At 49.2% G+C, this 20,594-nt stretch overlaps 2 protein-coding genes across 2 annotated transcripts in view; both read left to right on the top strand.

The window, feature by feature from the left end:
• LOC147120819 (uncharacterized) overlaps positions 1 to 20,594 on the top strand; it is a 393,799-nt gene that overhangs the window by 81,505 nt on the left and 291,700 nt on the right. The gene's annotated exons all lie outside the window — the stretch shown is intronic.
• LOC147120822 (uncharacterized) lies at positions 10,825 to 13,256 on the top strand. The gene is made up of 2 exons (XM_085978967.1): positions 10,825 to 11,335; positions 12,190 to 13,256. Exons 1-2 carry the CDS (start codon positions 10,843 to 10,845, stop codon positions 12,693 to 12,695), a joined length of 999 nt encoding a protein of 332 aa, XP_085835093.1. The 5' UTR covers positions 10,825 to 10,842; the 3' UTR covers positions 12,696 to 13,256.

Raw genomic sequence — 20,594 nt, 5'->3', positions numbered from 1 at the left:
GGAGTCTGTGCACTAGGGGGGGAGAGGGGGGTTGGTGTGTCTGCACTGGGGAGTCTGTGCACTAGGGGGGGGAGAGGGGGGGGGGGTCGGTGTGTCTGCACTGGGGAGTCTGTGCACTAGGGGGGGAGAGGGGGGTAGTCTGTCTGCACTGGGGGAGAGGGGGGTCGGTGTCTGCACTGGGGGAGAGGGGGGTCGGTGTCTGCACTGGCGGGGGGGGGGGTGTCTGCACCGGGGGTCCTGGTTCTGTTTTCTTTCTGGAGCTGGTCACCAATGCGTGTTATAATTGATGTCCATCCTCGGTCTCCCCTCTGACCTGGGCTCCAGTTCCTGTGGTTGTTGCCCCGGGGGTTTGGGGAGGTGCTGAGGATCTAACCTTACGTGTTATCAGTGTGGAGTTGGGGTGTGGCCAGATGTGCCTTGTATTCGAGGCGATGTGTTGGAATATTACAGTAAGGGCGGCTCCGACACTCGGTGTCTCCAATAGGCGAGGACTCCTGTTAATCTCGGCTTGGTCCGGGGGGGGATGCTCGGTGCCTGCATTGAAGCGGACTCATTAACATTCCCGGCACGAAGGCTCTTGTTCCCCGCTCCATTGCCCAGCTCGGTGCTTTGGGCGTGAATTCAGCAGCTGCCCCTCGCCTGGTGACCTCAATCTCTCTGGACATTGTCACTTTGGGGCGGCTGGTAGTGATTTACAAATACTTTGAGCCAGGAAGATCCCACGGAAAGCTCCCAGCCTGGGTAGAATTAGTGGGTGAGATGGGGGAAATGGCCATCGACACTCCCCAGTCTCAGCGAAGGGGGTTTCATGGAGTTGATCCGAAATTTGACCCCTTTTTAGTACATTTTTCTCGGTCGAGCGCCTTTTGGAGCCTTGTGATCCACAGTGTGGATGTCATCGTCTGAGACCCGCTCGCTGCACAGGGGGATCGCCCAGGGGGGACTGGGGACTGTCCACCTGGTCCAGGGGGATCGCCCAGGGGGGACTGGGGACTGTCCACCTGGTCCAGGGGGATCGCCCAGGGGGGACTGGGGACTGTCCACCTGGTCCAGGGGGATCGCCCAGGGGGGACTGGGGACTGTCCACCTGGTCCAGGGGGATCGCCCAGGGGGGACTGGGGACTGTCCACCTGGCCCAGGGGGGAATGGGGACTGTCCACCTGGTCCAGGGGGATCGCCCAGGGGGGATTGGGGACTGTCCACCTGGTCCAGGGGATCGCCCAGGGGGACTGGGAACTGCCCCCCTGGTCCAAGTGGGACTGGGAACTGCCCCCCTGGTCCAAGTGGGACTGGGAACTGCCCCCCTGGTCCAAGTGGGACTGGGAACTGCCCCCCTGGTCCAAGTGGGACTGGGGACCGTCCACCTGGTCCAGGGGGGGCTTGCCCAGGGTGGACTGGGGACTGTCCACCTGGTCCAGGGGGGGCTTGCCCAGGGTGGACTGGGGACTGTCCACCTGGTCCAGGGGGGGCTTGCCCAGGGTGGACTGGGGACTGTCCACCTGGTCCAGGGGGACTGGGAACTATCCACCTGGTCCAGGGGGGTCGCCCAGTGGGTGCTGGGGACTGACCACCTGGTCCAGGGGGGTCACCCAGGGGAGACTGGGAACTGTCCACCTGGTCTGGGGGGTGGATTGCCCAGGGGGGACTGGGGACTGTCCACCTGGTCCAGGGGATCGCCCAGGGGGGACTGGGGACTGTCCACCTGGTCCAGGGGATCACCCAGGGGGGACTGGGGACTGTCCACCTGGTCCAAGGGGATTGCCCAGTATGTACTAGGAACTAGCAACAGAAAATGCTGGAAAAACTCAGCAGGCCAGGCAACATCCATGGAGAGAAATTAGTCAATGTTTTGGGTCAAAACCCTTTATCAAGACTAAAGAAGCACAGGGAATGAAATAGATTGAGGCCAGGCTGGGAGAGAACAAGAGAAGTGAAGAGATATTAAGAGGTATTCAAAATGAGACGAGATGGTGATAGGACTGGTGGAGACAAAAGACAGCTCTAGATTAGGTGTGAAATGCGCTGGCAGAATGGGAGACAGCTGCCATGTGGGAGAGAAAAATAGGAAAAGCGGGGTGGGGGGGAACCAAAACAAGTGTGGATTTAAAAAAAAAAAGTAAAAATGTAATCGGCCGAGGTTATGATCTGAAATTGTTGAACTCGATATTGACTCCAGAAGGCTGCAAAGTGCCTTATCGGAAGATGAGGTGCTGTTCCTCGAGTTTACATTGAGCTTCCGTGGAACAATGCAAGAGGCCAAGGACGGTGAGGTCTGAGTGGGAATGGAGCGTTTGAATTAAAATGACAGGCGACCGGAAGCTCGGGGTCCCCCTTATGGACTGAATGGAGGTGTTCCGCAAAGCGGTCACCCAATCTGCGTTTGGTCTCCCCAATGTAGAGGAGACCACATCGTGAGCAGCGAATACAGTATACTAGATTGCAAGAAGTACAAGTAAATCGCTGTTTCACCTGGAAGGGGTGTTTGGGGCCCTGGACAGTGGGAAGGGGAGGGGGCGGTATAAGGGCAGGTGTTACATCTCCTGCGCTTGCCTGGGAAGGTGCCAGGGGACGGGGTGCTGGGGGTGATAGAGGAGTGGACTAGGGTGTCTCGGAGGGAGCGGTCCCTACGGAATGCGGGGAGGGGAAGATGCGTTTGGTGGTGGGATCACTTTGGAAGTGGCGGAAATGGCGGAGGATGATCTGTTGAATGTGGGGGCTGGTGGGGTGAAAAGTGAGGACAAGGGGAACCCTATCGTGGTTCCAGGCAGGGGTGAGGGCAGAAGTGTGGCTGATAGAACTAACTGTCCACCTGGTTCATGGGGCTCACCCCAGGGTGTACTGGGGCTGGGAACAGTCCATCTCATTCAAGGGATCACCCAGGGTGTACTGGGGCTGGGAACTGTCCACCTGGTTCAGGTGGAGTTATCCCAGGGTGTACTGGGGCTGGGAACTGTCCACCTGGTTCAGGTGGAGTTATCCCAGGGTGTACTGGTGCTACGAACTGTCCACCTGGTTAGCGTGTAAAGTTAAAGCACATGGGATTGGGGGCAAGGTACTGACTTGGATAGAGAACTGGCTGGCAGTGACTAGTGGGGTATCACAGGGATCAGTTCTAGGACCCCAGCTATTCACAATATATATTAATGATCTAGACGAGGGAACTAGATGTAATATCTGCAAGTTTGCAGACGACACAAAGCTGGGTGGGTGTGTGTGCTCTGAGGAGGATGCCGAGAAACTCCAGGATGATTGACAGGTTGGGTGATTGGGCAGATGTATGGCAGATGCAGTTATAATGTGGATAAATGTGAGGTTATCTACTTTGGTGGCAAAAACAGGAAGGCAGATTATCTGAATGCAATAGATTGGGAGAAGGGGAAGTGCAACATAGAAGATCGGAGCAGGAGTAGGCCATTCGGCCCTTTGAGCCTGCTTCGCCATTCAATGAGATCATGGCTGATCATCCCAATTCAGTACCCTGTCCCTGCCTTCTCCCAATATCCCTTGATCCCTTTAGCCTCAAGAAATATATCCAACCCTTGAATATATTTAATGAATTGGCCTCCACTGCCCTGTGGCAGAGAATTCCACAGGTTCACCACTCTCTGGGTGAAGAAATTCCTCCTCATTTCAGTCCTAAATGGCTTACCCCTTGGACTATGACCCCTGGTTCTGGACTCCCTGGCCATCAGAAACTTCCTTTCTGCATCGAGTCTGTCCAGACCTGACAGAATTTTATAGGTTTCGATGAGATCACCTCTCAATCTTCTAAACTCCAGTGAGTATAAGCCCACTCGACACAATCTCTCCTCGTACATCATTCCTGCCATCCCAGGTATCAGCCTGGTGAATCTTCGCTGCACTCCCTCCATGGCAAGAACGTCCTTCCTCGGGTAAGGTGACCAAAACTGCACACAATACTCGCGGTGCAGTCTCACCAAGGCCCTGTACAACTGCAGCAAGACATCCTTGTTCTTTTACTCGAACCCTCTTGCTACGAAGGCCAACATACCATTTGCCACCTTAACTGCCTGCTGCACCTGCATGCTTACGTTCAGCGACTGGTGCACAAGAACACCCAGGTCTCTTTGCACTTCCCCCTTCTCCCAATCTATTGCCGTTCAAATAATAATCTGCCTTCCTGTTTTTGCCACCAAAGTGGATAACCTCACATTTATCCACATTATAGTGCATTTGCCATGTTTCTGTCCAGATTGTACTGGAGTTCCATGACATCCTCCTCACAGCATACCCTCCCACCCAGCTTTGTCGTCTGCAAATTTGGAGATATTACATCCAATTCCCTCGTCCAGATCATTAATATATATTGTGAACAGCTGGGATCCTAGGACTGATCCTTGTGGCACCCCACTATTCACTGCCTGCCACTCGGAAAATGACCCGTTTATTCCAACTCTTTGCTTTCTGTCCGCCAACCAGTTCTCTATCCAAGTCAATACCTTGCCCCAATCCCAAGTGCCTTTAATTTTGTACGCTAACCTCTTATGCGGGACCTTATCGAAAGCCTTCTGAAAGTCCAAATACACCACATCCACTGGTTCTCCCTTATCTATTTTACCAGTTACATCCTCAAAATTCCAGTAGATTAGTCAAGCATGATTTACCTTTTGTAAATCCATGTTGACCTTGTCTGATTCTGTCACTGCTGCCCAAGTGCTCTCCATTACATCTTTTATAATGGACTCTAGCATTTTCCCCACTACCAATGTCAGGCTTACTGGTCTATAATTCCCCGCTTTCTCTCTACCACCTTTTTGAATAGTGGGGTAACATTAGCTACCCTCCAATCCATGGGTACTGTTCCAGAGTCTATCGAGTCCTGGAAGATGACCAGCAATGCATCTACTATTTCTAGGGCCACTTCCTTAAGTACCCTGGGATGTAGATTATCTGGCCCTGGGGATTTATCGACCTTCAGTCCCATCAATTTTCCTAACACCATTTCCCTACAAATACTGATTTCTTTCAGTTCCACCCTTTCATCAGACCGTGTTCTGTGGTATTTCTGGGAGGTTATTTGTGTCCTCCTTTGTGAAAACAGAACCAAAATATGTATTTAGTTGGTCTGCCATTTCTTTGCTCCCCAATTATAAATTCCCCCAATTCTGACTTCACCAATCTTTTTCTCTTTACATTATCTATAAAAGCTTTCAGTTTTTATGTTCCCTGCAAGCTTACACTCATATATTCTATTTTCCCTTTCTTAATTAATCCCTTTGTCCTCCTTTGAAACCTAAACTGCTCCCAATCCTCAGGGTTATTGCTTTTTCTGGCCAATTTGTCTGTCCTCTCCTTGGATCTTATGCTATCCCTAATTTCCCTTGTTAGCCACAGTTGAGTCACCTTTTTTGTTTTATTTTTATGCCAAACTGATGAACAACTTCTGTAGTTCATCCATTCGGTCTTTGAATGTTTGCCATTGCCTATCCACCATCAACCCTTTGAGTGACATTCCCCAATCAATCCTACCCAACTCGCTCCTCAGACCATCATAGTTTCCTTTATTCAAATTGCAGACCCTAGTTTCTGAGTTAACTACTTCATTCTCCATCTTAATGAAGAATTCGATCATATTATCGCTCCAACCCAAGGGGCCTTGTACAACAAGATTGCTAATTAATCCTTTCTCATTACATAATACCCAGTCTAAGATGGCCTGATCTCTGGTTGGTTCCTTGACATATTCGTCCAGGAAACCATCCTGTAAACACTCCAGGAATTCCTCCTCCACAGTATTGTTACTAATTTGGTTAGCCCAATCTATATGTAGATTAAAGTCACCCATGATGACTGCTGTGCCCTTATTGCACACTTTAATTTCCCTTTTAATGCCATCCCCCAACCTCCGCCTTACTGTTTGGAGGTCTATATACCATTAGTATTTCTCAATTCTACCCATACAGATTACACATCAGAGCTAATATCCTTCATTACAATTGTGTTAATCCCTTCTTTAACCAGTAATGCTACCCCCTCCTCCCTTTTTTGCCTATCTTTCCTGAATATTGAATACAAGACCTGGGTGTCCTTGTGCACCAGTTGCTGAAGGTAAGCATGCAGGTGCAGCAGGCGGTTAAGGCGGCAAATGGTATGTTGGCCTTTGTAGCAAGAGGGTTCGAGTACAGGAACAAGGATGTCTTGCTGCAGTTGTGCAGGGCCTTGGTGAGACCACACCTTGAGTACTGTGTGCAGTTTTGGTCACCTTATCTGAGGAAGGATGTTCTTGCCATGGAGGGAGTGCAGTGAAGATTCACCATGCTGATACCTGGGATGGCAGGAATGATGTATGAGGAGAGATTGGGTCGATTGGGCTTGTACTCACTGGAGTTTAGAAGAATGAGAGGAGATCTCATTGAAACTTATAAAATTCTAACAGGACTAGACAGACTAGATGCAGGAAGGATGTTCCTGATGGTCAGAGTCCAGAACCAGGGGTCACAGTCTAAGGATAAGGGGTAGGCCATTTAGGACAGATGAGGAGGAATTTCTTCACCCAGAGAGTGGTGAACCTGTGGAATTCTCTGCCACAGAAGGCAGTTGAGGCCAGTTCATTAAATATATTCAAGGAGTTAGATATATTTCTTAAGGCTAAAGGGATATGGGGAGAAGGCAGGGACAGGGTACTGAATTTGGATGATCAGCCATGATCTCAACGAATGGTGGAGCAGGCTCGAGGGGCCGAATGGCCTACTCTTGCTCCCATCTTCTATGTTTCTATGTACTGGGGCTGGGATGGTGATGTGACGAATACCTCGGCTCCAAACTGGTTTAGCAGCTTATCGAGTGACGAGTACAGTGTCGCCGGGATTGTCAAACTTTGCTGTCACACTGACTGAACCGGAAACTTGATGTCTCGCAGTGAACACCCACACCCCAAGCCGGTGGCTGCCCTGCCCCTCCGGGCAGGTCTGACTGACGCCCCATCTGACAGCCGCTGACCAGCCCTCCACCCTCGGGCCGTTCCTGCCTTCTCTCAAACTACCTTCTAGTTTGTACCTGCGATGTCCCATCCGGCTCCGAGCTGTGATCCCAGCCCCTTTAACCGCGGGGATCCCGTGTTTGCCATGGGCTGACCGTCAGAAGCCCCCCAAACTAACCCGGGGAGGGCAATGGCCCGGGGAGCCCAGCCAGCCTTCCCCTCTCCATCCTGGGGCTGGGTGTCCTGGACAAGCTGGCGGTGGGCTTTCCTCCTGACTGTCCTGGTCGGGACGGTGTGTGCCTGGAGGTGGTCCAGCCCTAGATCTCCTGGCTGTCCTGGTCGGGACGGTGTGTGCCTGGAGGTGGTCCAGCCCTAGATCTCCTGACTGTCCTGGTCGGGACGGTGTGTGCCTGGAGGTGGTCCAGCCCTAGATCTCCTGGCTGTCCTGGTCGGGACGGTGTGTGCCTGGAGGTGGTCCAGCCCTAGATCTCCTGGCTGTCCTGGTCGGGACGGTGTGTGCCTGGAGGTGGTCCAGCCCTAGATCTCCTGACTGTCCTGGTCGGGACGGTGTGTGCCTGGAGGTGGTCCAGCCCTAGATCTCCTGACTGTCCTGGTCGGGACGGTGTGTGCCTGGAGGTGGTCCAGCCCTAGATCTCCTGACTGTCCTGGTCGGGACGGTGTGTGCCTGGAGGTGGTCCAGCCCTAGATCTCCTGGCTGTCCTGGTCGGGACGGTGTGTGCCTGGAGGTGGTCCAGCCCTAGATCTCCTGACTGTCCTGGTCGGGACGGTGTGTGCCTGGAGGTGGTCCAGCCCTAGATCTCCTGACTGTCCTGGTCGGGACGGTGTGTGCCTGGAGGTGGTCCAGCCCTAGACCTCCTGACTGTCCTGGTCGGGACGGTGTGTGCCTGGAGGTGGTCCAGCCCTAGATCTCCTGACTGTCCTGGTCGGGACGGTGTGTGCCTGGAGGTGGTCCAGCCCTAGACCTCCTGGCTGTCCTGGTCGGGACGGTGTGCCTGGGGAGGTGGTCCAGCCCTAGATCTCCTGACTGTCCTGGTCGGGACGGTGTGTGCCTGGAGGTGGTCCAGCCCTAGATCTCCTGACTGTCCTGGTCGGGACGGTGTGCCTGGGGAGGTGGTCCAGCCCTAGATCTCCTGACTGTCCTGGTCGGGACGGTGTGTGCCTGGGGTGGTGGTCCAGCCCTAGATCTCCTGGCTGTCCTGGTCGGGACGGTGTGTGCCTGGAGGTGGGCCAGCCCTAGATCTCCTGACTGTCCTGGTCGGGACGGTGTGTGCCTGGGGTGGTCCAGCCCTAGATCTCCTGGGTGTCCTGGTCGGGACGGTGTGTGCCTGAGGTGGTCCAGCCCTAGACCTCCTGGGTGGCGGAGGTTGCGGGTTTGTGGCTGGAAGGTGACCATTCTCTAGACCGGCATCTTCTTCAGCCGGGGACTCCCAACACCTGAGGGAAACCTGATTTCGGAGAGTTAAACTACAAGTGAAGGACTGAAATTGGCTGGTTTCCCGTTAACGCAAGAACAGGATCCAAATCATCTCCTGTAAATCCTGACCCCGGGATTGCTGGAGCACTCTATCAACAAGGCGCTGGTTAAGGAGGAAGGAGTCTTGCACCTGAACCCTATCGGGCCAGATAGTGATGTGAATTAAAATATCCAATTACTTTATCAAGGGCTAGGAGAGAATGCTGGAAACGCTCAGCCTAGTGTGGTAGGGTTTGGATTCCTTCTGGGGAAAGACGAGGAGCAATCTAGAATAAAATACTTAACTGGAGGAGGGACTAATTTCAACAAATTGAGGAGGGATCTGGCCCAAGTAAATTGGAGTCAAAGACTGACCGGCAACAATGTGGTAGAGCAATGGGCGCCCCTGAAAGATGGTTGGGGTAGATTCCCACCAGGGGGCAGGTAGAGCAACTAAAGCCAGAGCTCTCATACAAAGCAAAATACTGCAGATGCTGGAAATCTGAAATAAAAACAGAAAATGCTGCAAATACTCAGCCAGTCAGGCAGCCGAGGGAGAGAGAGAAACAGTTAATGTTTCTAGTAGCTGGCCCTTTGTCAGAACTGGCCAGTTCTGACAAAAGGTCATGACCTGAAGTTAACTTTCTCTCCACAGATGCTGCCTAACTTGCTGAGTATTTCCAGCATTGTTTTATTAAAGCCAGAGCTCCCTGGATGAGGAAGGAGTTGAGTCAGTTGAAGCAGATAAAAGGGGTGTATAACCGCTGGCTGTTGGGGATTAAAGGGCGAATCAGACTAAAAATAAAGTGCAGAGACGTGCAAAAGGAAAGGGGCAAAGAGTACGAGAATAGACTGGCACCAAACAGGAACTGAAAGGTCTGCTCTTGGCATATTAATGTTGCCAGATGAGTGTTGGGCTGGTTAGGGACCAAAATGGAGATCTATTGGTGGAGGCTGAAGGCATGGCTGAGGTACTAAAGAAATAGGAGCAGGATTTGGCCCTTCGAGCTGGCTCTGCCAATAAGATCATGGCTGATCTACCTCCTCTCCACTTTCCCGCACTATCCCCATATCCCTTGATTCCCTTAATTTATATTCAAGACAATGAATATTAATACTTTGCATTGGTGTTTACTAAGGAGGAGGACTTTGCCAAAGCATGATACAAGGAGGTTGCTGGGATACTGAGATGACAATAGATGGCAAAGGTACTAGACAGGCTGGCAGCTATTACAGCAGATAAGTCCCCCACTTTGTGAAGAGCCTCCTCTCCTGGCCATGGTCTGGATCGCTGCCAATGGTGGTCGCTGAGATGGAGGACACTGATGGCACCAAATTTAGGGATGAGCTGGTGACCGCCAACATGAGGGATGCATCCTAGGTTGCTGAAGTAAGGGTGGGCATTGTGGCGGTGCTGGCCATAATCTTAGTCTTCCTTCAATACAAGGGTGGTGCCAAAGGGCTGGAGGATTGCAAATGTTAACAAGAGGTTTCCAATGGCTGAAGGGTTTGTTACTGTCAAATTGGAGCCTGAACAGACCCAGTGATATACAGGGTCGACATATACCCAACTTCGACTTAGAGCTATAAACTCCGACTACTGCGGACTTTGCTGGAATGTGCGAGTACACTTTTATTTACAGAGCACTCTGGGAGAAGTGCTATACACCCCCTTGGTGCAATCGCCAGCTTTACAATAGCAGCCGCGCTCCTTTTATACAATTTAAAAACAGGAAAGATACCATATTACATTAATTCCTTGGCCAATCTGGTACTTTAGCATCCTTTAACTTTGGCCAATCCGATACCTTAGCAACCCTTAATCACATTCTGTCAAAAACAAGTTGATATTATACTGTTAGCAAACAACTTAATTATATTACTGTTCTGTACAAGTGACATCACACACATTTGGTGTAAGCCGATCAAGTCAGCTGTCTGTTATGCCAGTGTCTGCAAAATGTCCAGTATTTCAGCAGGCACTACAGTGCCATTTTAAAATTTCCTCCAACAGGTTAATAATGAGGATGTAGACTTATGATTGGCAAAAGAACCAGTGAGCTGAGAATTTCCATGTAGTTTAGATTTGGAATGTGCTGCCTGATAGGGTGGCTGATTGATTCAATAGTAGCCTTCAAAAAGGAATTTGAGAAATACTTGGGGAATAAATTGGAGGGATATGTGGGGGGAGAAGAGGAGACGGGACGAACTGGATTGCTCTTCGAAGCAGCCAGTACAGACTCGATGGGCCGAATGGCCTCTTGTACTATTCTGATTCCAGCAGCTCAGGCAGTATCTCTAGAAAGAGTTAACATTTCAGGTCGTTAACCTTTCCAGTCTCTATTGTCCCATGAGGCCCTTGCCAACCCAAGGGCCTGTGTATCCACTACTCTGGCTTTACTAACTTTAAAACTTTCACCCTACAGAGATGGCCCAGGAGGTGGGATATGAGAAGTATGAAAACTCTTTGAAAGAGGCAGCTCTGCCCCACTTTGTGAAGAGTATCTCCTCGCTGCTGGCAATAGTCAGGATTGCTACCAATGTTGGTGTCCAAGAGAAGGAGGACACCGACTTCACCAAATTCAAGGATGAGCTGGAGACTGCCAACAAAGAGTCCCAGGAGTCTGCTAAGGCCACTGGAGACCTGGTGGATTTGATCGATGGGACCTGTGAGAAGCTGACCGCTGACCATGGCCAAGTAACCAGGAACAGGAAGGAACTGGCCACGACCCTGCAGTCTATGCAAAGTAAACTCCGCTCACTAGAGAGCGAGAAAGAGCTGATCAATGGGAGACTCCAAGCGGCCAAGACTTCTTTGAGGCAAGCAGAAGACACACTCCGAGCAGCGAGAGCCAAGGCCGGAGAGAAGCAAACTGGGAGAGATGTTGGGATTGGCCTGAGCTTCCTGCTACCGTGTGTTGGTGAGTTCTACAGCTTGCAGTAGGAGAAATGGAGACCTTGCTGTCCTCCAGGCCACTCTGCCATACTCCAGTCCCAGGACAGGTGATGTCTCAAAACCCAAGACCTCTCAAACAGGAAAACCAATTGGTGGGGGGGGGCCCAACTCTATCAACTCCATTTCCTCTTTCCTCCCCCAGCCCCCATATTTCCTGGTGAACTTCACCCCGAGCCAACAGGAGCCAGTCTGAATCCCAGGGACTCCTGGCAGGCTGGGTAGATACCGACAGTTTCAGTTGGTTGGTACAGTCCCTGCTGTCTTTTTTGCAGTGGTTTATTCACATTGCGCTGACATGGACTCTGGAACCTTAAATGCTCAGCGTTGGTAGAGGAGACTCTTGTCGCTCTGCGGTCACACTGCAGCCAATGTCTGGTCCAGGCCTTCCTCCTCCCAGCTGTAAACTCTGCTCTTGCTCTGCTGATTACCTTCAGTCATCTTTGTTGTAAACCATGAACTCTTGGAATGAGACCTGCAGCTCTAATTTGTCTTCCCCACCCCCCCCCCCCCCCCCCCCACTGAAGGAGGGGGAATTGTCTCCATCCCCTGTCCTGCAACTGGCCACACGTCAAGTCAACAAGATGTCCAGAAAACTGCAGATCAACCATGACTGACTGAAGCTGCAGTTATACTGTCACTGACTCCAAGTGGGGTGGGGGTCAACATCAAAGTCTGAGTTGGCCTCTAGTCTGGGGTAACTTGGGGCCCGAATCTCTGTCCCGGGTGTGTATTTCCCTTTTTTTGGTGGGGGGGGGGGGGGGGGGGTGGTGTGGGATTGGATTGGCTTAGACTGAAGTCTGTGCTTAATCTTCCTCCCAGGTATCCCCATGGCCGTGGCCTTCGAGAAGGAACGGCAGTACAGGAAGTCCGAGGTGGATGTGGCCTCTGATGACCGCGCGCTCCTGAAGTCCAACATCACCAAGGATGAGGAGCAGCTGGGCCAGATAAACAGCCAGGTCCCCGAGCTCTACAACGAGATCAACGGGGTCAACGAGAACTTGGAGGAGAGCAAGGCTGCTGAGCTGACCTTGAGGGGGAGCCGGGCCGGGTTAGCAGAAGTACAGGGCAGGATGAGGATCTGCTGCCAGTATCTCTCCTCTTTCCAGGGTAAGGTGGGTGCTCTGAAGGCTCAGGGTCAGCACATGTACAGCATGAGCCCACTTCTACCTTTCCTGGAGGAGGCTGTTGTCCAGGTCCAACAGGTACCAGACAATGAGCCACTCTTCAACCACATCCAGGTGCACAGGGTAGTCGGGGATCTGAAAACACTGCTCCCCAAAATAACAGATCTGCTGTCCCAGGACAGCACTGACTACATGAAGTAAGGGGAGAGTTGTTCAGAACAGGGTGGGGCTCCATTGAATGGGGAGCCAATGGTCTACAGTGCTGCCTTTAACTTGCTTTGTACTAGTCAATGGGGCTGGTAGAACCCTGGGGGTTAAAGGGAGTGTTTCTACAGTCACTGCCTGTGTTGTTAGTTTATGCCCCCACTGGTGAGAATATCAATGGGTTTGTTTTATAATCACATTTGTCCATTAATGATCCTCCCTCGCTGGATATCCCAATAGAATGAAGTGGAATTGCTGAAACCACAAACCTTCTTTCCCTGAATCTCCACTCACTGACCAACATTCCCTGGGTGTGTTTGGTCTGTAACTAGTCACAATCACTGTTTTTTAAGTCCGAGTCCACGGGGCAGTCTGACCCCACAGGCTGGGGACCAGCTCCCTGTCTCTAGCCAGTTGTGTCTCAGCCCCTCACTGTCCAGCCCATGCTCTGCGTTCTTGTGCTTTTCTGTATGGGGAGAAGTCTGAATGTGATGTCCCCTGGTCACTGATCTTTTTATCTCTTGGTAATTAACATTTCAATAAATGAAATATGCTATTCCTGCCAGTTTTGCTTCATTCCATTAAAATGCTAGACTATTTGTGGCTGTTTAACTAGGGTGCGGAGAGGGGTTCTGGAGAGGCGCTGTTCTTATTTGTGTAATGAGAAATTGTTGGAGGTAGCCATAATTTGTCTTCTAGATACCAAGTCTCAGTCAGAGTACAAAGCCACTTCACATACACTGGATCCCACAAATAGCAATGAGATGATTGGGAAATTAATACATTGGCTGAAAGATAAATGGAGAACTCTCTCTCTCTCTCTCTCTCTCTCTCTCATCATCATATCATGCCATGAGATCCTTAGCATCCACCTGAGAGCAGACTGGTCCTTGGATTAATGTTTCATATGCAAGGGACCCCTCTGATAGTGTGGTGTTCCCTCACTCCTGTCTTTAGTGTCGGGCAAGACCATATACTCCAGTGGGTTATGAATCTGCAGTGTTACCAACTGTTTGGGAGTGTGTGTTTTGTAACTGATCCCAGAGATAACAGATGTACAGAATATAACCCCCCAAGACCTACTTCCATGCAGAAGAAACCAGACTCTCCCAAGGGTCTGGTCCCTGACAGGGTGTTTGTTCCTCACCATCAGTTAGCAAGTCATTGAGTTTTGGGCATTCTGTTTATTAAAGATGTAAAAGGTAATCGGGCCTGGCCCCAGCTTCTCCTTCTCACCATATCATTCAACCTGACCTGGATATAGTTCATAGAATCTTACTGCACAGAAAGGGAGTGTAGCAAAGGTTCACCAGACTGATTCCTGGGATGGCAGGACTGTCTTATTTTGGGGGGGCTCTAGAATGAGGAGTCAGTCTCCGGATATGGGGTAGGACTAAGATGAGATTTCTTCATTCAGGGTGGTGAACCTGTGGAATTCTCTACCGCAGAAGGCTGTGGAGGCCAAGTCACTGAATATATTTAAGAAGGAGAAAGATCGATTTCTAGACACAAGGCATCAAGGGGTATGGGGAGAGCAGGCATATGGTATTGAGATAGAGGATCAGCCATGATATTGAATAGTGGAACAGGCTCGAATGGCCGACTCCTGCTCCTATCTTTCTAAAGAGGCCATTTGGCCCACCATGCCTTCTAGCTCTCAGAAAGCTATTCACATAGCCCCACTCTGCTGCTTCCCCCCCCCCCCCACCCCAACACATAGCCCTGCAAAGTTCTGGTGTGTGTGTGTGTGTGTGTGTATATCCAATACCGCCTGAGCATTATTTTACTTTATAGGGATCTCTGGAGGTGGGGATGGGTTGAGTATCAAATTAAAGGAAATGAGGCTTGGCATGTAGGAAATAGGGATATTAGCCTGGGACTGCTGATCCAAAAGACCCAGATCCCTGGTCCAAGAGGACAGCCTCAGCACTAGGATCAAATCTCTGCCTGGTCTGTCCTGCTTCTGTTGAGTGAACACTGAGAAATCCTAATGGGGTGGTGGGGGGGGATCTTGCGGTCAGCAGTGAATGAGCTTTGACTTGCCCAGGGACAGTGGTGGGGTGGGGGGGTGGTTTGGCCTGGAGGTTCCTGTCTACCAACTATCCAAACAGTGCAGAGCCCTCTACAGGGCAGCTGGAACCTGTGAAATGGGGAATTATAGACCAGTAAGCCTGACATCGGTAGTGGGGAAAATGCTAGAGTCCATTATAAAAGATGTAATAGCAGAGCACTTGGCAAACAGTGACCGGATCGGACAAAGTCAACATGGCTTTACAAAAGGTAAATCGTGCTTGACTAATCTACTGGAATTTTTTTGAGGATGTAACTGGTAAAATAGATAAGGGAGAACCAGTGGATGTGGTGTATTTGGATTTTCAAAAGGCTTTCGATAAAGTCCCGCATAAGAGATTAGCGTGTAAAATTAAGGCACATGGGATTGGGGGTAAGGTATTGACTGGGATAGAGAACTGGTTGGCAGACAGGAAGCAAAGAGTTGGAATAAACTGCTTTTTCCGAGTGGCAGGCAGTGACTAGTGGGGTACCGCAGGGATCGGTCCTTGGACCCCAGCTATTCACAATATATATATTAATGATCTAGACAAGGGAACTAGATGTAATATCTCCAAGTTTGCAGACGACACAAAGCTGGGTGGGCGTGTGTGCTGTGAGGAGGATGCAGAGAAACTCCAGATGATTTGGACAGGTTGGGTGATATGGCAGATGCAATATAATAATGTGGATAAAGGCGAGGTTATCCACTTTGGTGTCAAACAGGAAGGCAGATTATTATCTAAATGGCAATAGAAGGGGGAAGTGCAACGAGATCTGGGCATCCTTATGCACCTGCATGCTTATTGTTAAGAAGGCAAATGGTATGTTGCCTTCGTAGCAAGAGGGTTTGAGTACAGGAACAAGGATGTCTTGTTGCAGTTGTACAGGGCCTTGGTGAGACCGCACCTTGAGTATTGTGTGCAGTTTTGGTCGCCTTATCTGAGGAAGGATGTTCTTGCCATGGAGGGCGTGCAATGAAGATTCACCAGACTGATACCTGGTAATGCAGGAATGACATATGAGGAGAGATTGGGTCGATTGGGCTTGTAGTTGCTGGAGTTTAGAAGAATGAGGGGATCTTATTGAAACTTATAAAATTGTAACAGGACTGGACAGACGAGATGCAGGAAGGATGTTCCTGTTGGTCGGGAGTCCAGAACCAGGGGTCACAGCCTAAGGATAAGGGGTAAGCCATTTAGGACCGAGATGAAGAATAATTTCTTCACCGAGTGGTGAACCTGTGGCCTTCTCTGCCAAAGAAGGCAGTAGAGGCCAGTTCATTAAATATATTCAAGGAGTTAGATATATTTCTTGAGGCTAAAGGGATCAAGGGATATTGGGAGAAAGCAGGGACAGGGTACTGAATTTGGATGATCAGCCATGATCTCATTGAATGGTGGAGCGGGCTCGAGGGGCCGAATGGCCTACTCCTGCTCCTATCTTCTATGTTTCTATGAAAGACCGAGGCTGAACCAGGAAGTGACAGTTAGAATATTTAATTCAATGTCAATGGGTACAGAAAGCAAAATAGAAGGAAAGATAGGATTGAGAGGAGACAGAAGGAAAGTTATTTTTAATTTTTTTTTTTTAAATCACCAACAAAGTCCGAAGGAATGAGACTCCACTTGTAAAAGTTAGTTTTCAGTGCCAGAGTTGGTTTGGCAGTAACTAAGACTTAAAAGGGTCTTTAGACTGGAATGGACAAGGCCTAACTTTTTCTGGCCAATTTAAAGTGTATATATCTGCAAATACAGCAACTCCTTGCTGTTCACGGTGTTTAAATGGTGAGTCTCCGTGAGATACCAGTCTATAGCAACTTCTGGGAATTGAACATACCAGGTTATTTAATGATCAGGAAGGACAGGCAGGAAGGAAGGGGAGGTGGGGTGGCTATGTTAATAAAGGAAGGAATCGCTGTAATACAGAGAAATGATATTGGGTCAAAAGATCAGGATAACGAAACAGTTTGGGTGGAGGTAAGGAATAATAAGGGGGGGAAAAAAAACACTAGTGGGCGTAGTCTATAGGCCTCCGAACAGTTGCAACTCTGTTGGATGGAGTATCAATCAGGAAATAGTTGAGGCTTGTAATAAGGGAACATCTATAATTATAGGGTATTTTAACTATCATTAATTGGACAAATCAAATTGGGCAGGGCTGCCTTAAGGATGAGTTCATTGAGTGTATTAGGGATGGGTTTCTTGAGCAGTATGTAACTGAACCGACCAGGGGGCAAGCAACCTTAGATCTGGTCCTGTGTAACGAGACAGGGTTAATTAAAAATGTCCTCGTAAAGGATCCCCTTGGAATGAGTGACCATAACATGGTTGAATTCCATATTCAATTAGAGGGTGAGAAGGTTGGATCTCAAACAAGCGTGCTAAGCTTGAATAAAGGAGACTATGAAGGTATGAAAGTGGAATTGAATAGAGTGGATTGGGAAAATAGATTAAAGGGTAAGACGATACATTATCAGTGGCATACATTTAAGGAGTTATTTTACAACTTCCAAAAAAATATATTCCACTGAGAAGAAAAGGGTGTAAAAGAAAAGACAGCCATCCGTGGCTAAGTAACGAAATTGAGGATAGTATTCGACTAAACAGGGGCATATAAGGTGGCCAAATCTAGTGGGAGGATAGAGCATTGGGAAAACTTTAAAAGACAGCAAAAAATAACAAAGATTGATTAAGAAAGGGAAGATGGATTATGAAAGTAAATTAGCAAAAAATATAAAAACACGAGTTTTTTCTTATATAGAAAGAAAAAGGGTGGCTAAAATAAATGTTCATCCCTTAGAGGATGAGACCAGGAAATTAATGGTGGGAAATATGGAGATGGCAAAAACACTGAATATTTTGTATCAGTCTTTACAGTAGAAGACACTAAGAATATCCCAACACTGGACAAACAGGGGGCTATGGGGGGGGGGAGCTAAACACGATCAAAATCACTAAGGAAGTGGTACTCGGTAAAATAATGGGACGCAAGGCGGATAAATCACCTGGACCTGATGGCTTACATCCTAGGGTCTTGAGGGATGTGGCGGTAGGGATTGTGGATGCATTAGTAATTTTCCAAAACTCCCTGGACTCAAGCAAAGGTCCCGGCAGACTGGAAAACTGCTAATGTAACACCCTTATTTACAAAGGGCAGTAGACAGAAGGCTGGAAACTATAGACCGGTTAGCCTAACATCTGTGGTAGGTAAAACTTTGGAGTCCATTATTAAGGAGACAGTAACAGGACATTTGGATAATCATAATTTAATAGGACAAAGTCAGCATGGTTTTATGAAGGGGAAGTCATGTTTGACAAATTTGCTGGAGTTCTTTTAGGAAGTAACATAGGGTGGATAAAGGGGAACCAGTGGACATAGTGTATTTAGACTTCCAAAAGGCATTTGACAAGGTGCCACACAAGATTATTGCTTAAGATAAAACATCATGGGATTGGGGGTAATATTCTGGCATGGATAGAGGATTGGCTATCTAACAGAAGGCAGAGAGTTGGGATAAATGGTTCATTCTCAGACTGGCAATGAGTAACTAGTGGTGTTCTGCAGGGGTCAGTGCTGGGTCCCCAACTCTTTACAATCTATATTAATGATTTGGAGGAGGGGACCGAGAGTAACATATCAAAGTTTGCAGATGATACTAAGATGGGAGGGAAAGTAGTGAGTGAGGAGGACATAAAAAACCTGCAAGGGGACATAGACAGGCTAAGTAAGTGGGCAGAGATTTGGCAGATGGAATACAATACTGGAAAGTGTGAGGTTATGCACTTTGGCAGGAAAAATCGTAGAGCAAGTTATTATCTTAATGGCAAGAAACTGGAAAGTACTGAAGTACAAAGGGATCTGGGGGTCCTGGTGCACGAAACTCAAAAGGTTAATATGCAGGTGCAGCAAGTGATTAAGAAGGCCAATGGAATGTTGGCTTTCATTGCTAGGGGGATAGAATATAAAAATAGGGAGGTATTGCTTCAGTTGTACAAGGTATTGGTGAGACCGCACCTGGAATACTGCGTACAGTTTTGGTGTCCATATTTAAGAAAAGACATACTTGCTCTCGAGTCAGTACAAAGAAGGTTCACTCGGTTAATCCTAGGGATGAGGGGATGGACGTATGAGGAGAGGTTGAGTAGATTGGGACTCTACTCATTGGAGTTCAGAAGAATGAGAGGCGATCTTATTGAAACATATAAGATTGTGAAGGGGTTGGATCGGGTGGATGCGGGGAGGATGTACCCGATGATGGGTGAAACTAGAACTAGGGGGCATAGTCTTAGAATAAGGGGCTGCTCTTTCAAAACTGAGATGAGGAGGAACTACTTCACTCAGAGGGTGGTAGGTCCATGGAATATGCTGCCCCAAAAAGCTGTAGAAGCTACATTACATAAATTTAAAACAGAGACAGTTTCCTAGAAGCAAAGGGAATTAAGGGTTACGGGGAGTGGGCAGGAATTTGGACATGAGTCTAGGTTCGGATCGGACATGGCCCTGTGGGTAGCGGAGCGGGCCCAGGGGCCGTGTAGCCTGCTCCTATTTCGTGTCTAATTCTGTTAGATTCAGGAGATGGTTCTGTGATAGTAGATTGGCGGTTAGGATGAGATCAGCCATGATCTTATTGAATGGCGGAGCAGGCTCGAGGGGCCGATTGGCCTACTCCTGCTCCTATTTCTTATGTTCTTATGTAAGCAGGGCAACTCTGACAGCAACTTCCTGATTTCCACCTTTACTGCACATGTGCAGTCACCAGAAGATGTCTGATTTACACTTAAATAGTGACGAGTGCTGATGGGCTCATTGTTGTATCTTCTGCAAAATCCAGCTTATTGGGTTTACACGAAGTGTGGGAGGGGATTAAATGGGTGGGTAGAGTCTGTGATAGGGGAGAGTGTCCATGGGCTGTGGGAGGAGATTAAATGGGTGGGTAGAGTCTGTGATAGGGGAGTGTGTCCATGGGCTGTGGGAGGAGATTAAATGGGTGGGTAGAGTCTGATAGGGGAGTGTCCATGGGCTGTGGGAGGAGATTAAATGGGTGGGTAGAGTCTGTGATAGGGGAGAGTGTCCATGGGCTGTGGGAGGAGATTAAATGGGTGGGTAGAGTCTGTGATAGGGGAGAGTGTACATGGGCTGTGGGAGGGGATGCATTTTCTTGTTTTATACTTCATTGTTTTCCCTGAAATGTGAGCCCATGTCAGGATTAGTGTCTGGAGAGACTTGAGCACATTCTGTAGAACAGGTTCCTTAGGAGAATGTTTACCTTGGCTAAATGAAATGTGGCTTTAAAAGTTTGCTTAAGTATTTGCTCACTGACACCTATTTACTGTATTCCTCTCTCACTTCAAGTTTCACGGGGAACCAAGGTGTCAGTGGCACCAGAGGGCGACCTTGTACAGCTGCGGAATGACGGGCTTTGTGTTCCGCTGGCCTTGCTTTCAGAGAGTGAGCCGGGGCCAGAACGGTCCCGGATCCCAGCTGGAGCTCAGCCCCAGACTGGGCAGGGGGCTGTGGGAGGTCACCTGGCGAACCCTGCAGGATTGCTCTGGAGTCTCCGGGAATTGAAAATTAATCTCTTGGACTCTGCTGCCACAAACCCGGGGGAGAAATCTTACAATAAAACCAGTTGTTATAATTTTCCATTTATTTGAACACTTTTGCTTCTTGATTCTAAACGTGTTGGCCATGTGTGACTCAGTCACCATTCATCCGATTTGGGTAACAAAAAGTCTTTGTTTCCCAATTGGCCGAGGAAGTGGCGCACCGCGAGGCTGGACATGGTGGGCGAACAATGGCGGGATTGTGGAGGAGAGAGATCATCTGATGAAACCAGAGTTGGCA

The sequence above is a fragment of the Somniosus microcephalus genome, chromosome 3, assembly GCF_052327205.1.
Source record: "Somniosus microcephalus isolate GS21.2 chromosome 3, FLI_Smic_1.0, whole genome shotgun sequence".
In the NCBI taxonomy this organism is placed as follows: Eukaryota; Metazoa; Chordata; class Chondrichthyes; order Squaliformes; family Somniosidae; genus Somniosus; species Somniosus microcephalus.
This window is presented reverse-complemented; position numbering and strand designations above follow the sequence as displayed.